Here is a 17,432-nt window from a genome sequence, read left to right as displayed (position 1 = left end):
ACACTGAACCCTGTCTTGTAAAACCAAAAAAAAAAAAAAAAAGAAATGTGCTCTTGATTTAATAATTGTAGATAAAATAGTGAAGATGTCAGAAAAAATCCAATGGCAGCCACTTTGTTTGACATTACCTTCTCTGTGTCACATGGTATTTATTATGATTATGATTAAATAATACAGTATAGTTTTGCCAAACTCAATTCCTTTGCCTGTTCATATCTAATATGAAATATTTCTTTTAGACCTACAGCACATTTTTTAAACCAGAAATAAAACATTTTATCTTTAAAAATAAATGATATGTTCTTTTTTAAAAAGAAAATAATGCACAAGGGCATAGTTTGATAAATGAAGACAGCTTTAATTTTACCCCTTTGGAAACAGAACCTTCATCCAGAGACTGATGAAAGCAGAGGCAGATACCCCCAGACAAACAATGAACTGAACTTCTAGAATCCAGTGTTGAAAGAGAGAACTGATGGGCAAAGGAGTTAAGACTGGGCTGGTTTAACCCACAGAAACAGTTGACCTGAAAAAGGGGGAGCTCTTAGACTCCAGATTGACGGCTGTGTGGAAAGCATGGGACTGACTCAGACCCCCTGAATGTGGGTGGCAGTGAGGAGGCCTAGGCAATCTATGGGTCCTTGGGTAGTATTTATCCCTGTTGTACAAATAGACGTTGAGTGCGCATGCCACAATATGGGAGGCTTTCTCAGCTGGAACTCTTGTGGGAGGGCCTATGCCCTGCCCTGGATGAAATGATAGTTATTGGATATTCACAATGGAGTGCCTCATCCTCCTTGGTGATAATGGTGGAGATTGGGTGGCGGACTGGGGAACATGGTGGGGAGGGCAGGGGAGGAAGGGAGGGAGAGACACCTGGGATTGACATGTGAAACAAGATTGTTTCTAACATGAATAAAAAAAATTAAAATATTTTACCCCTTTGTATTCATTTCATGTAAAAGCTTGTTCTCACTCTCCATATCAGTTTTCTCCATGCAGAATTTCATCTTCTATTAGGCTCCTTTACATCTTCAAGTGATACTTGGAAATAACCAAAGAGTCTCTTCAAGAGGAGGGTCTGAAAAGAAGTTATAATTTGGAGTCTGACACTTTAGATGTTAGCATTTTAAAGTCACACTTATCAAAGGGGGGATTTTTCATCATTTTCTGCTTATGCTAGAATATTTTTTGATGGAAATCCTAAGTCCACTGATTGTTTTGAGATGTCTTTCACAAGGAGAGTATGAGGTAAAGCACACTGAATGCACCGTGCTTTTCTTTTAGTGCCTGCTCTGCCACCCTCTGCAGTAGGTAGTACCTTTATGCTCACTTTACAAGTAGATGAAACCACATGCCAGATGGTGAGAACTGGAGAAAAATCAAGCGGTATGAATGCAACAATTTGGAAAGCTTTCTTATTTAAGTGAGATACGTTCTTATCAATTATTTTAAAAACTCTATGTAGATAGCTCAGGATTCATCAAGAATGACAATGAACTGTGTGAAATTAAAATCTTCTGAAAGGAAAGGAAATAATAAAGTGAAAAGCAGCTTAAAAAATTGGAGAGAACCTTAGGCCACTGAAATTTGGTGAATATCTAGAATCTATAAGAAAAACAAACGAAAGAATACATGCATACTGAAATTGAAAAGGCAAAAGTTTCAAAAGATGAACATACAAGCATTCAAAAATGTGTAGAAATTGTTCAACATTATTAACCATCAAAAAAGTAAATCAAACATCAGAGATTCATTTGGCCTCATCATGAAGTGTAGCAAACTGCAGGTGTATTCACAGCTACAATACTATGATGCATCACAACAATCCGAGGCTAAGGATGAAAATAAAGACAAAGACAGCGGCTCATTTTTCAAGGAGAATGGCATTTATTATTACAAGAGAGGATCCTTATATACCAAAGGCAGGTATGGTGGAAAAACACCAAGGTCAGAAGCCTATATTCCCAGGGCCCTCCCGCAAAGGGGTGGGCCAAAAATAGGAATTAGCATTTAGACAATAAACAGGAACTTGCATGCAGGCCTTACTGGGAAGAGGGGATGAGAAGTGTTTTGCTAAAAGCCCCTAGTAGCAAGTAGTCAACAGACCCCAATGGGGGAATGGTGCAAAAATGAAGTTCTCACCAATATTTAAACAGAATCCATGTGCAGAGTCACCAATGTAATGTGAAGTCATCCAGAGACTTATGGTCTTGAGATGGTGTTGTAGAATCAGGAGATTGCATAATCTTTCAAACCATGATGTATCTTGCACAAGTATATCATTATGAATGCTCTGTAAAGTTATACTTGATTTGAGTCTAATCTTTAAACCAACATTGAGAAAGTCACATTATTATCATCAACTCAGACTCCTGCACTCCCCATTTGACTCCAAAGACCAGGAGGAATCTTGGAGATCGGCTGGTCTTCAGCCCTTCACTCAAAATTTCTGAAGAAGCTGGATTCTGATGGCAGTGCAGGAAGCCAAAACTCTCAGCAGTTTGTTTCTTGATTAGTTCTAGATCCAGTTAAGATAGAAATCAAGATTATGTATCAGAGGATGCAAGGTTATAGTAATTAAATGCCCATGCTGTGTTATGTTGCAACATGCATTAAATTTAGTTACCAATGGCACGTTATGGTGTTTATTTTAAAGTAGTAAATAATGAGCTTTAAAATGTTTTCACACAAAGCCATGATAGATGGTTCAGGCCATCAATTTGCTAATTAAGCTGATTTAAACTTTCCATAATGTGTATATTTAGTAAAACATCATATTATATCCTATCAATATTTAGCAGTTTTTTTCTTTTCAATAAAAATAAAACGTATAAAGAAAAAACTAAGGCTATAAAATAAGGTGTAAGCATTGGAAGTTCTAATAATACATGTACATTCATTTTGACAGCAGTTCTCTTTCTGTTCATGGCAGATATTGCTGCTGTTGATAATGACTCTCAGGAAACATTGCCTAGAAAACTGTCTTTTCTAACCAAAGCTTAAGAAAGACATAGAACAGTCAAACAATGGAGAGAGTTTAATAAGGTGTGGTATCAATTCATCGTCAACTTCACTTGATTATAATAGCACCACCTAGGAAATTATATAGGTATACCTATGGTTATATCTGTGAGAGAATATGCAGGAAGGGTTAGCAGATGGAAAAGGTCCACTCGGAGTATGGGAGGCATGTGACCTTTGCCATGGGAGCTGGGGCTGAATAAACAGTAGAGAAGCCTGACAGCCATCAGAGGAGAACTTCCCCTCTTTATGGTTTTTGGCTGCATGGCCAAAATATGCCAAAGCAATCATTATAGCTAAAACATGAAGGCTGCCAAAGGTCCACACAAGCAGCCCAGTTAACCTTCACTTATCCCCTAATGAATCAACAGGAAGATAGCTGAAAGAAAAACACTGCAGTTAGGCAGCTAAACAACATCTTCTTCTATCCCACTTCCTAATAAATAGAACCTGGGTTCACAGGAAGAGCTGATAGTAAATAAGAGAACAGGCCAAAGTTAGGTCATTTCGTTACCTTTCCTCCTGTGAGCTCTTCACCCTGCTAGCATCCTGCTTATTTTCACCTGCTATCCTGCTCACCTTTAGTGACCCATGAATAAGAACATTCTGTGGTCTGGTTACTACGCAACTACCCCTGTTTTTATTACCCTGCCTTACCTATCCTCCCACCCTAACCACTATATAATGTGACTGAGAAAAGTAAAACTTCCCAGCTTGATCAGAAAGCCTGTCTTGTCCTTTTCTGTGTCTCCTGTCTCCTAATTACAGGCTTCTCCGTGCTTGTCCTTCATTGTGACCTTCTGGACAGGGCAGAAGTCCCATATTTCATCATGCCCCTTAGTCATATGGAGTGAGCCCTCTGCAACCAAGAACATAATAAATTCATCCACCAATAAGTTTTCATCACAGGAATTCCATTATATTATCACAAAAGTAACAAATGCAGGGTGTTATCCATATAAATATATAGAAGTTCACGTACATGGTAGTATATTCTACAGTCTTGTTTTCACAATTTCTTTATTAATATTACTGGAATATTTTCTCCATGGGAATCTGTTGCTTGTTTGTGTTTTATTTTTTGGTGTTTATTTTATGAGACATGCTGTCACTCTGTGTCAGTTTAGTCTAGAACTCATAGAGCTCAGCATGGCCTTAATTCACATCCTCCCTGGGCTGAGAATACAGGCCTGAACCACTCCACTAGATTTTCAAATTACTTTCTGAAAACAATAATGTTCTAGCACCCACTTATGGAGTTTTCTTTAGGTCACCAAGTAATTTTAAAATTTCTGAACTATATGAGTCCTGTAATAATCAGGTAAATCAGATAACCTATTTCCCTCATACTAGAAAATTCAGGTTTAGTTTCATTGCTAGGGTGGATTTCTTACTGAGTGACACAGATTTAGCCAGATGATTTGGAAGAGAGTAGAGCTAATCTGTATACTGACAGTCTGTCCCAAAGGAGTCTGGCCACTGCTGCAAGGAGCTGGCTGAGAGGAAAACCTCTGTTCTAAAGGTGACTCTGCCTTGACCTCTCCTAAAGCAGGTAGAAGTCTGACAGTTCTCACCAGAGACCCATGTCCAGCCCATCTTCCACTCTAGATATTTGCATATTGGTGAGGGCATGTGATGTTTGTCCCTGTTACTTCTCCAAACTCTCAATCCTCCTCATGACAAGGTAATGAAGCAGGATGAAAAACACTACATTTGAAAGAGTTACTGACATTGGATATGTATTCTCCACACACAGCCCTGTTCAGAACAAATAATTTAAACTATATCTACAGGACCAAAATCTTTACCTAAGAAATCCTAACACACGTCATATTGGATTATGGTTTTATACATATTCTTAAAGGCATTTCACTGCTCCACTTGCATATAAGTATATCCATGAACTATGACAATACAGGGTGAGCTCCCAACTCAACCAGGAACTTCTTCCAACATTAGCGTGAACACTCAGCAATCTCCAGCCTTCCTCAGACAAGAGGCTGCTCTGTGGTTCCCTCCAGAGGATGTCCCCTTGTGGCTTGGTCGTCACTATCTATTTCCCCTGCGATTTGGAAGCTGAAGAGCAAAGACTCTCAGTGCCATTGTGGTGAACTTCCTGCCACGTGCAACTCAAGTGCACAGCTTCCTGCCCAAGAATCTATGCCCACAGAGGAGAGAGGAAGGCAGGGCTGTGGGTAGGGAGTGTGGCAGTAGCAGAGATATAGGGGAATCCCTTGAGCAGAGGGCAGGGTCTCTAGGAAGGCAGGTGGGGGCAGTCCTCCAGAACTCCACCTTGCCTGCCTGTGGTGCTCCAGCTCCTGTGACTTACTTGGCTCTCCCATAAATGCTCGTGTGTCCCATGTGTGTCCCTGGAGTGAAACAGAGCCTCTTCTCGAAGCATTTGCTGCTGTGAGCCAGGCCCGAAGGAGACCATAGTGGGAGGCACTGCTTCAGGCTCCTTCACCTAGAACCAGGAGCTGAGGCAGTAGATCCCCAGCCTCTGCCTGATGGTCGTTTTAGCCACCAGCTTGTCACTGCTGTTCAAGGCTAGGCCTCACCACCATTGTTGATGCTCAAATGGGACTGGAGTGGCTTCCATTCTCTGAGATGCCCAGGTGGTCTTGCTGAGCCAATGTCAGTGCCTGGGGCTATCAGCTGGGCAGTCGATGATTAGAACACAACCTGGTGCTGTCTGTCATCCAACTCCAAGCTCAGGAGGAATGCACACTGTAGCTTGGTGTCCTATGGGCCCAACGAGGACCTCATTCAGAAAAAGGGCTGCAATCTGCAGTCCTTAATGACCAGGAAAACATCTCCAAGGTGAGCAAGGCAGCCTGTCCCCCTGATTCCCTGTGCAGCCAGGAGCCCTGTGGGTCCATTGCCTGGGGATAGGCCCTCAGAGAGCAGTGGGAACTTTGCTAGCAACAGACTCTTGGCTGTGGCTTGCAGATGCAGGGTGGTGTCAGTATGCATGTGCTTGAGCTGTCCTGAGGGACAGGGGAGGCCTAGGGCAGGGTGTATTTGGGATTTTGTCAGAGACTTTATGTTTCTGGGGCCCCGGGGTGTGAATACTTTCCAAGAGGAAGGGAATTGTCATAATGGTGATTTTTTTCCTGGGGATCTTTAAATGGAGTTGGCCTGCATTCTCCTCTGACAACTCTCTTCCACCCCATTCCCTCAAAAACTAAACCAGGCCCAAAGGAGTATGCTTGTGACTGTAGATACACACATGTATACATGTGTATGATTAGTATACATGCAGTCACACACGCACACCTATAGACACTTAAATACTACTGGTAATGAAGGCTGATAGTTGTTTGTTCATGATTCTTCCAGGATATCAGAGTTTCTTTAAATGACAGATATATGCACTTTTCTACCACATCCCAAATATACAAACAGGCACCATTTTTTCCTGGTATGTCTGTGATTAGTATTAAGGTAGGCATGCTTCTTTGATGCTCATTGGGAGCTTGCCAGCCCTTTGTACTAATGCTAGATTATATGTGGTTTTGAAAGTTGTGGTTGATTTAAGGCATTCCCTAGGAATCATTTCTCATCAAATCATTCACAGGTTATGAAACAGGACTACTAAGCACTAAGAGTAAAAACCATATTCATCCTATTATAACCCTGTACCTAACACTACTCAGAGTGGAAACATGAGGATGAATATATATTTAAAAGTTATAAATGTGAATATGAAAAGATGATAGGAGAATGGATGGAGAATTCTGGGAAGATCACATGATCTTGCCAGGATATTAAGCTGTTTTTCTAGTCTTAACCCTGTCTTGAGTCCCCACCCTTTACAGACACACACACACACACACACACACACACACACACACACAGTGGATAAGTGTATAAAATGCAATTGATAGAATACATATAAAATGTAAAGCCATGCTCCACAGATTCAGAAGGGCTATTGTAACTGTGCAGAATATCATTGAAATCTATGGACTGTGGATCTGGGTAAGTGCTTGCTTGAGTGGCTGTATTACTCTATCTAGCTCCCTGGTATATTTGTTGATTTAGAAGTTCTTTATAATAAAGTGATTTTTAATAAAATTACAATGAAAACAAGTGGAAAACCTAGATGTGAGTATTTCAGAATATTGTGAAGCATCAAGTAATGGGAAAGGAAAAAATATTCATTTTCTTAGTGAAGGGCAAATAAATGTCTTCTATATGTAAGCTGGAAAATGTATTAAATTAACAGTAGTTATTCTTTTGTTCACATTTTGCTCTGATAATTTTGAAAATTTTTATTAGGTAAATACAGTGGTTCACATCAATCTTGTAAACTTTTGTTTAAAAACTGCTATTTATCAGAAAGTCAACTTAAAATGGTTAAGTTTTGTTTAAAGTGTATAAGTCAGCAAAGGCAATAATAACTAACGAGATGGCTTAATACTGTGTCCATTTAGCAGAATAAGAGTAGAAGTTTCTTCCCTAGGGCCTATGACTTTGCAGCACTCTGAAACCTAGCCAGTTGTGGTGAAGCTACAAGGTCAGCACCAGCATAGTTTCTCCGTATTCTGTGCTCAAGGGTCTCATAGTCAATTTTGGAGGGAAACTAATAGTGAGGGCAATAGTCTATAGTGCTCGGGAGTGTATGGGATTGCCCTGGCCAATAAACAGCTCAAGGATCTTTCCTGGTACTTGACTTTTTTTTGAAACACTTAACAAATCTTTATTTAAAAAAATATTTTTTAAAGCATCTAGACAAATTTTGTCTCCCAAAGAACAATTCCAGTAAAGACTGTATGCACAGGGAAAAAGAGGTGCTTGCGGGACTTTAGGAATTCAAGAATCTGTGGTGTGGTTTGATAGCATATACACAAATCAAAGACATTTTTATACACAATCCTAAACCAGGAAGTTCACAACATTTTAGAAACCAAGTTCCATAAAAATTTTACTTGCAAAAAAAAGTTGTACAAAATATTATTCTTCTAGTCAAAATTTCCCATAGGGTTTGTGCACCTTCTTGCCTTAAACATTCCAGTATGACATCCAAAGGAAGTTTTTCAAAGAACCACCTAGCTGTGAAACCTACAAGAGATATGTAGATTTTTTAAAGTGCCTTTAAAATGTGAAAGCAAGTAATATAATTGTTGAATCTATTTGAAAATTTAAAAGTTTCTTTAGCACAGCCCATATGGCAAGCACAACATCACAGCTGGCACAAAACTGCCTGTGTTTAGCTGGAAACACAAAAACAATGCATGACAGTATTCTTTGAAAAGTAAATCCAAATGCTGCTATCGCATCCTAAGGCCAATTAGACAGTATTCAGGGAATTAACAGAGCCAGCAGAGTATTACAGTATTCAAACATTTACTGTGACGTTTTAAATGCCACTGATGAAGGTGAGAGAACTCTTGCCACGTGAAGCAGGGTGTCTTTCCAGCCCCATGGGCTGAATTTGCTGTGTGTCCTAGAGTGAAGCTTGAGCTCAGAAGGTAAAGACCATCTCCTCTCTAGTTTCTCTGCTGCAATCTGGCAGCTTTGAACTTTGAAACCCTCTTTGCAGGTTCTTCCGATGCTTCTGGTAGAACTTCTTTTCGCTCTGGAATAGTGGGTAGGGCAGGATGAGCAATGGCTGAATGTGGTGCTAAGGAGGGGGATGAGAATTCTTTTTCTATTACAGTTCCAGAGAAAGCCTCGGACACTCCTGAGGGCAAAGGCTTCTTGGGGTGATTTTCCTGCAGCTCTTCCAAACTGCCCCTGCTGGCGTCGGTGCCTGCGGCCTCCTCACCGCTGAGGCTTCTCAGAGCGCTGTGCCTGTCGTCCACATCAGCTGCGCTGCTCTCACTGGTGTCGCTGCAGGCACTGTTCTCTCTGCTGTGAGACTTCAGGATCGACTTCCGAGGGACATACTCTCCATTCACAACATCCACAAAGACTCTGTAAATGTCAGTGGGGCTCCTGATTGCAGGCAGCTCATGGGTAGCTTGGCTTCCAGCACTGTTCTTTCGTTTCCGCTTGGCTTCCTCTTTCTTTTCACTGAATTTTAAAGTGGTATTCTTCCCAGTGTTTATTCGAACCCTTTTAGGCTCAACAGTATGAGAGAAATATATTGTTGGTACGGAATTATCTGCTGAAATAGCATGGTCACTTTCATCATCGTCGTCGTCATCATCATCATCACCATCATCATCTTCTTCTTCATCTTCTTCGTTGCTGTAAGAATTTGAACCATTCACTGAACAGTTCAAATGGCGACTGGCTTGACCATTAGGGAGTCCTGCGTTTCTAGCTTGCGTACCATGGCTGCCAGAGGCGAGGGGATCAGTCACCTCAGGCGCCGTGTTCACGCCTGTGCCATTAGCTCCCTTTTCCTCCTCAGAAGACCCTGTGTCTTCCCCATTCATAATCACAGTATCAGGTTTACTATCAAGTTCACCCAGCAATTCTTCTTGTCTCTCTAGCTCTTCAAGTCAAGCCCATAATTCCTCATCAGCAAGTAAATCCTTGGGTTTTACATCATCTTCAAAATCTGCTTCAAAACCATCTGAAGTTTTTGGTTTGGAATGAGGTTTATGAGCAATTCGTTGTTTTCCTTTACATTCAAAGTCACTTTTAATTTCTTCTCTTATGTCAACAATATCACCTGCAGCATCACTCATCTTCTGCAAGTCTTCTGTGAATTCAACTCTGGATTCAAAATTTTTCAACACTTTTTTTAAATCATCTATTGTTTTTCTTACATGTTCTTTCCGGTGCTCAACTAAACCTACAGCCTGTTTTGCCGAGCACTTTGCAAACCAGTTGTCCCCAAGTAAAACAGTGACTTCATTAGTGTGGACAAGTTTTCCTGGCATGAAGGCAAGAGGGCCAAATGGTACCATGACGTCGTAGGACAGCTTGTCAGGCAAGGTTCTCAGTCTCTCTTGAAGAGCGCTATAGTCACTGTCTACTTTCTCCCAATGCTGGATTTTCTCTTGGCAGTTAGTGACCACCTTTTCCTGCTCCTCGCGGAGCCGCGCCGCCTTTGGGGCGCGCAGCGGAGCAGCGGTCAAGGCCTCAGGAAGGGACTGGGACTGGGGCTCCGCCTCGGGCTCGGGCTCCTCGGGCGGGGGTTCCATGCCCGGCGCCGCGGCCTCAGCGAGGCGAGCAAGTCCTAAACAAGTGTTTACGGAGGCGGCGTGGCCGGCAGCTGCCCAGCGCCTGCGCGCTCGACCTCATGCACCGCGCGCCGCGCTCCCAGGAGGCCGGGCTGGCCTTGGCCGCTGCCCCGGGGGCCGCTGCTCGCGTCCGTGAAGCCCGAGGCCTCATCTCACACGCGCATCCCACCGCCGTCCCCCGCCGCCGCTGTCCCGGAGCAGCAGGCCCTAAGCCAGGAGCGCCAGCCATGCTTTCCGTCTTCTGCAGCCGGTACTTGACTTTTTATTTGGTAACATGAAGTGTCTAGTTGGGGTATTGCTACCTCTGTTATAGCACCCTATAACAGACTCCATTGAAACTCTCTATACATATATATTTTAGGATCTTCTACAATAGGTTTCCTTGTTCCCTGCCATTTTATCCCCTACCCCATTATTTCCTGTTTTATTATTCTCCTTTTCCCTGGTGTCATTACATCCTCTATCTCCTCTTTTCAAAGAGTTCCTCATCCCTGGTAGTCTCTTACTAGTTGCTGTAAGCGTTTCGTCGGGATGGGTCAGGACAGGATGGAACAGGAGTGGGTCAGGTATTCTGGCACTCGGGAGTCACAGAATACCCAGTGTTACACAGCTCAGGTGGAAAGGTATCCTGGAGCTCGGGAGCCAAGGATACTGAGTGTTACACAGCTCAGGTAGAAAGGTATCCTGGAGCTCAGGAGCCAAGGACCACCACAGGTTGCAGTAAGCTTGGCAGCTTACAGCCTTTCTCCGGTGTGTCAGCTCCGCTCCAGCAGGACAGGGTCTTCCAGCTGGGGATGTTCGCCTAGTGTAGCAGTTTTGCTCCGCAGGAGGTTTCTCGGGCGAAGTTGCTACAGTTCAGCTCTGCTCCTGGAGAGCGGAGAGCAGAGAGCAGGGAGCCGGGCGGGAGCAGAGTGTAACAACTCCGCTCTGCCAAGGAAGGTTTCCCGGGCAAGTGTTACAGCGCTGCCCTGCCCTGCCCTGCCCTGCCCTGCCCTGCCCTGCCCTGCCCTGCCCTGCCCTGCCCTGCCCTGCCCTGCCCTGCCCTGCCCTGCCCTGCCCTGCCCTGCCCTGCCCTGCCCTGCCCCTGCCCTGCCCTGCCCTGCCCTGCCCTGCCCTGCCCTGCCCTGCCCTGCCCTGCCCTGCCCTGCCCTGCCCTGCCCTGCCCTGCCCTGCCCTGCCCTGCCCTGCCCTGCCCTGCCCTGCCCTGCCCCTGCCCCTGCCCTGCCCTGCCCTGCCCTCCTGCCCTGCCCTGCCCTGCCCTGCCCTGCCCTGCCCTGCCTCCTGCCCTGCCCTGCCCCTGCCCTGCCCTGCCCTGCCCTGCCCTGCCCTGCCCTGCCCTGCCCTGCCCTGCCCTGCCCTGCCCTGCCCTGCCCTGCCCTGCCCTGCCCTGCCCTGCCCTGCCCTGCCCTGCCCTGCCCTGCCTCTGCCCTGCCCTGCCCTGCCCTGCCCTGCCCTGCCCTGCCCTGCCCTGCCCTGCCCTGCCCTGCCCTGCCCTGCCCTGCCCTGCCCTGCCCTGCCCTGCCCTGCCCTGCCCTGCCCTGCCCTGCCCTGCCCTGCCCTGCCCTGCCCTGCCCTGCCCTGCCCTGCCCTGCCCTGCCCTGCCCTGCCCTGCCCTGCCCTGCCCTGCGTCGCCTCTGCTCTGTCGCCGCTGCAAAAGAAGATCTTCACCCAAAGCTCATCCAAAGGGGTTTATTGGAAGACAGCTGGACCAGCCAAGCTGAACATACACAGGGTTTATATAGGGGTTCCTGGGGTTGGGGAAGTTTTTCCAGGGTAGGGATTGGTCCGATTTCAGTGCTGAGCTCAGATTGGCTAGAGCTCTGCTCCGGGATTGGTTACTTTTTTACACAGGATTAGGGTCAGATTTGGCTCTGGTTTCAGGGCCAAAGTGTGTTTCTTTCTCTGGTCCTTTTTAGCCTTTTGGCTCCAATTTTAGGGCCAGGGTACATTTCTTTCACTGACTCTGATTCCAGGGACAAAGTGTGTTCCTTTGGCACTGGTTTTAGGGTCAGGGTACATTTCTTTGGTTCTGGTTGCAGGGCCAAAGTGTGTTTCTTTGGCTCTGCTCAGGGTGTGTTTCTTTGACTGGTCCCTTTTTCCCTACAGTTGCCCAACTAAGTAGTCTCAATGAAACATACATATTTAAGATTCAAAGCTAATATCCATGGTAGAGAGAACATGGAATAATTTTCTTTCTGTTTATGTTTCTAGTTCTAACCATTTACCTGCAAATTTCATAATTTCATTTTTTAGCAGCTAAATAATATCCCATTGTGCACATGTAATATAATTTTTATTAACCGTTCATCAGTTAAGGGACATCTTAGACTGACTGTGCACCCTGGCTCCCCTGAATAGAACAACAAAGAACAGGGATGAGCAGATGTCCCTATAGTAGAATAAAGAGTCCTTTCGGTGCATTCCAATGAAATCTATAGCTGACCATAAGCTTGTTGAGGAACTTCTACTCCATTTCCCATAGTGGCTGCAGCAGTTTACACCCTAACTAAATAAGTGTCCCCTTTCCCTGAATCCTCATCAGTGTCTGTCTGCTGCCAGTTGTCTTTTGATCTTTACCATTCAGGCTGGAGTAAGAAGAAATCTCAGTGTAGTTTTGATTTGCAGTTCCCTGTTGGCTAAGGATGGTGAATATTAAAAGAGAAATAGATTTCTCAGCTCTTTTCATTTCACATTTTATGCAATACACTTAGTTCCACTCCTAGTTTTTTCCAGGGTCTCACCGTATATCCCTGGCTGGCTTGGAGTACTCAGACATGTCTGTAACTCCACCATCAAACACTGGATCTAGGGGCTTGCATCACCATGCCCCTGCTAAGCTGCAGTTTTAAATGGGGTTGTTAGATTTCTTGATGTGTAGTAATTTGAGTCCTGTGTGTTCTGGACACTAACCCTCTGTCAAAAGGGCATTGAGTAAAGACTTTTCCCTCTCTGTGTCTACCTTTGCACTTGGTCGATGGTGATCACTGTACAGAAGCTTTTCAGTTTCACATGGCCCCATTTGTTTATTATTGGTCTTAACACCAGGCCTCCCAGGGTCCTGTTCAGAAAGCCCTTTTCCATGTCTATAAGTTAAAATGTATTGTGTACATTCTCTTCTATTTGGTGTAGGGAATTGGCTCTTATGTTGAGATCCCTGATCCCTTCTTCAGAGCAGTGATTCTCAAACCTGATCCACTCATTCATTAGAGCAGTGGTTCTTGAACCGTAGGCCACAACCCCTTGGTTGGAGTCGACCAACCCTTCCACAGGGGTCACATATCAGATATCCTATTTATCAGATGTTTATATTACAATTCACATCATTAACAAAGATATGAGGTAGCAAGGACAGTTTATGGTGTGGCTCACCACAACATGAACAACTGTATCAAACGTCTCAGCCTTAGGAAGCTTGAGGACCATTGCATTAGAGGCTGGAGGACATAGGTATTTTTGTCCACCTAGTAAATTTGTAGTTTTCTTTACCCACTCTGAATTCTGTATAAAGCAGCTGCCCTTGCTCCAGCTTTTTCTCTGGAATTAACCCTTGGGCTGTAGGGGGAAATGGTGTGTATGGGTTGTGGGAGGATTTCTTTCCTGGCCATGTATGTGAGAGGATACTTTCTTTAGGTACTGCGGTCTGCTGTACTCTTGTACATTGCCCTTTTTTAGTACTTGTGCCTTTCAGGCTGGACAAAGTGTTTGCATAGTCCAAAGTCAGAATCAATCATTTAGAACCACAGTGAGTTTTTTTTAACTTTACTTTTACCATAGCACGATGCTGTCCACAGGGGCAATAGTGAGGTACTTCCACAGGCAGTACACAGAACAGAGAGAGGTTATAGTGATTTGCCTAACAGGTTAATGTTCCCCAGCCTTGCCATGAAAGCCCCATTCTACTGTTGGTAGACGGCCTTTAGTTGTGTTATTTTTCATCTCTGAGAATCTTCATTCAACTTCTCCTCTATTAATGTCAACCAGCCCTCTGAGTGTGTGTCATAGCTTAGAAGGCAGCCTTGCATTAAATTTGCATTAGTTTATCTATCCCTTGATATCCAGGAACTTTCAGAAATACTTGGTAATGTGACAGACATCTTGTAAAAACATCTAGAAGCTGAGCATAGAGGCACTTGCCTTTAATCCCACCACTTGGGAGGGAAGCAGAAGCAGATAGAACTCTGTGAGTTTGAGGCCAGCCTGATCTGCACATTGAGGACCACTGTCCACTTCCTGCCCCTGCAATTTGGAAGCAGAACAGCAAGGAGCTGCACTGCTGTCTTGGGGCCACCTTCATACCTGGTGCCAGGTGCCTCTAGCACACACCTTCCGGGTAAAGAATTTCCTGTCCCAGTGAGGGGAAGGCACAGCCTGGGGCAGGGGGTGGGGCCTAGCAGAGGTGTAGGAATATTGCATGTGCTTTGGTGCAGACATGCTGAGGTGCAGGTCAGGACAATTGAGGGCAGACATGTTGGCAGGGCCTCCGTGCTCCACCTTGCTGTTGCCTTCTGCCATGACTTTCTGGGGATGCTCCCACTCCTGCGTCCTACTTGGCTCTTCAGCACCTGCTGCTTTGTCCTCGTGTGAGCCAGGTGTGAACCAGAAAATGCTTTCTGAAGTGCTGGTGAGCAGGAAGGAACATGAGCTCAGTGGGGGCAGGGAGACCAGGATCTGAGGACACCGCAGCCTGGGCTGCTGCCTGAGGGTGCTCTTAGCTGCCTGTTTGTTGCTGCTGAGACCCTGAGGCCCATGTCACTGCTGACACTGGCCAGTGCCACTTTGGTTGCCTGAGTTGGCACCTGTCTCCTGGGGCTACTAGTCATGTGGTCCACCATGGGAACACAACCTGGTGCTGTGTTGTCCTGCTCCAAGCTTTCCCCAAGCTCTGGAAGAAGGAACTCTCATGGTTGGCATCCTACTGGCCTGACAGGGACCTCAGCCTTGAGAAACAGACTGCAACCTACAGCTCAGCAGGAACAGGAAAGCATCTCCATGGGAAGCAGTGGCACCTGTCCCTCTCCTCCCCAGAGCATCTTGGAGCCTTGTGCATGCATCCATTGCCTGGGGCTAGGCCCACAGGGATTGGTGGAAACTTTGTTAGTCACAGACCTCAGGGCTGTGGCTTGCATGGATAGGGAGGGGGCGTGTCAGTATGCATGTGCTGCCTGGAGGGGACAGGCTGGGCCTCAGGTAGGGTGATTTTGGGATTTTGTTTGCAGTGTTGGTGGTATTTGTCCTTACCAAAAGGAAGGGATTTGTCATAACGGTGAGTTTGTTACATGTCTATAAGATGACTGCAATGCTCTGCAATAATGTACACAACCAGTACCCTGACTCTCTCCAGGTATCAAAATGATGCCACACTGCCTCCACGTGTAGAATGCTAATCTATTGACTTGAGTAGCTCTGATGTTTCAGTGTGTGTATAGTCATGGGCAGTGCAGTGAATATGTGAGCTTAAGAAATTAGTGGAGAGCCTGGGCATGCTGACACATGCCTGTCATCCATACACTCAAGGGGCTGAGGCAGGAGAATTTTTAGTCAGGGTCGGCCTGGGCTTCATAAAGAGACCCTGTTTGAAAAAATAAAATAGTGGAGAAAATTGACTAAAAATGGAATCAAGTAGGAGGAACATAATATGACAAAGTACATTTATATTTTAAAACATGAAAAAGCTGATACCAGTAGAAATGTGTACACATTCCTATTATTTATAAGTAATTGCATATATATCTACATTCATGAACAAAAACATCTATTTTGAAAACTATACTTATCTGTAAATACACCCAGAATGGAGACTTTAATATACATGCCAAAATGTAGTGTTGGGGTTGCTGTAGTATATTTTGGTTTTCTTTTTCTTTTTGCATGTATTTCCAAAGCTTTATTTTATATCTGTACCATTTTAACTTCTTCCATATAATCCTTTACATTTTCCAAATTTTCTACATCAATGGGTCTTTTATTATGAGAAGTAGCTTCTGATTATAGTCAGTTGACATTTCTGTGCTTCTGAAAACTCCTCTGCCTCAAGGTATTCCCTATGGAAAAAAGCTGATGAGTAGCTTTCTACTGTGTCCTGTTAACCTCACACTCTCTGTCCTGAAGACATTGCCTCTGACTGTACACACCTCTGAAATTGTCCAGCTTGGGACTTGTTTCGTCTTGCTGCTTGTCTTTGTCTCCTCATTCTGGAGACACCTGTGAAATTGTCTGCTTGCCCTTGTCTCCTGACTGTACACACCTGTGAAATTGTCTGCTTGTCCTTGTCCACTTGCTGTATAACCTGTGAAATTGTCTGCTTGTCCTTGTCCCCTGACTGTACACACCTGTGAAATTGTCTGCTTGTCCTTGTCCACTTGCTGTACACACCTGTGAAGTTGTCTGTGTGTCCTTGTCCCCTGACTGTACACACCTGTGAAGTTGTCTGTGTGTCCATGTCCCCTGACTGTACACACCTGTGAAGTATCTGCTTGCCCTTGTCCCCTGACTGTACACACCTGTGAAATTGTCTATGTGTCCTTGTCCCCTGACTGTACACACCTGAGAAGTTGTCCTCCTTGGCCCTGGTTGTTCCTGCTCATTTGCATTTCCTCTTGAATATGTAGAATGTCTCAATCCTCAGCATCTGGGTTTAGAAATAAAGGAAGATCTGCTTACTGTCCAGACTCCCTTCCTGCAGCCTTGGAAATGACCTCACCTGGCTGCTGTGCCAACGGCTGGGAAGTGTGGGTGACATCCTCCTTCATCCTCTGTGTCCTTGCCATTGTGTTCTTGATCATTCGTCAGCTTACTAGAACAACAAGGAGGAAGTTTGGTGTGTAATACAAATTACAGCTCTCTAATGTGCTTTGATGTGAGTTTTTGGTGTGTGTGTGTGTGTGTGTGTGTGTGTGTGTGTGTGTTTCTGTCCTGTGTCTCTCTGCCTACCCACCTCTGCCTCCCTTCTCAAGTGCTAAGAATAAAGGCATGTAGTACCATTCCCAGCAATACTGGTTGTATTTTGACTTAAATTTCTCTGTTGCCCCAGTTGTCCAGAATCTTGCTAAATAGACCACGCTGGCCTGAAACTCACAGGCATAGAGTGCTGGCATTGAAAGTGTGCACCTTTACTCTTGGCTTGTTTCTGGGTTTTGTTTTGGATTTGTTGTTGTTTTGAAACTCTGTCTCAGTATGTAGCACTCACTTTCTAGCCCAGAACTCATATTGTAACCCAGGCTATCTTCTAACTTACCTGCCTTTGCTAAGGTTTTATAAACTGTATTGGCT

General features: G+C 44.8%; 1 protein-coding gene and 1 long non-coding RNA gene across 2 annotated transcripts; both read right to left on the bottom strand.

Moving 5' to 3' along the window:
- Positions 1–2,014: 2,014 nt before the first annotated feature.
- Positions 2,015–16,973, bottom strand: LOC121138303. The gene is made up of 3 exons (XR_005875395.1): positions 16,864–16,973; positions 16,707–16,791; positions 2,015–2,521 (listed from the first exon to the last, which is right to left on the bottom strand). It is a non-coding gene; the product is annotated as an uncharacterized LOC121138303 (long non-coding RNA).
- Positions 8,357–10,201, bottom strand: LOC101840442 (unconventional prefoldin RPB5 interactor-like). The gene is given in 1 exon segment (XM_040741036.1): positions 8,357–10,201. A coding segment is annotated over 1 exon segment (1,608 nt). The 5' UTR covers positions 10,125–10,201; the 3' UTR covers positions 8,357–8,516.
- Positions 16,974–17,432: the final 459 nt, after the last annotated feature.

The sequence above is a fragment of the Mesocricetus auratus genome, unplaced genomic scaffold (assembly GCF_017639785.1).
Source record: "Mesocricetus auratus isolate SY011 unplaced genomic scaffold, BCM_Maur_2.0 contig_7469_pilon_obj, whole genome shotgun sequence".
NCBI classification, from domain to species: domain Eukaryota; kingdom Metazoa; phylum Chordata; class Mammalia; order Rodentia; family Cricetidae; genus Mesocricetus; species Mesocricetus auratus.
The sequence above is the reverse complement of the archived record's forward strand: the minus strand, read 5'-3'. Positions and strand labels throughout refer to the sequence as shown.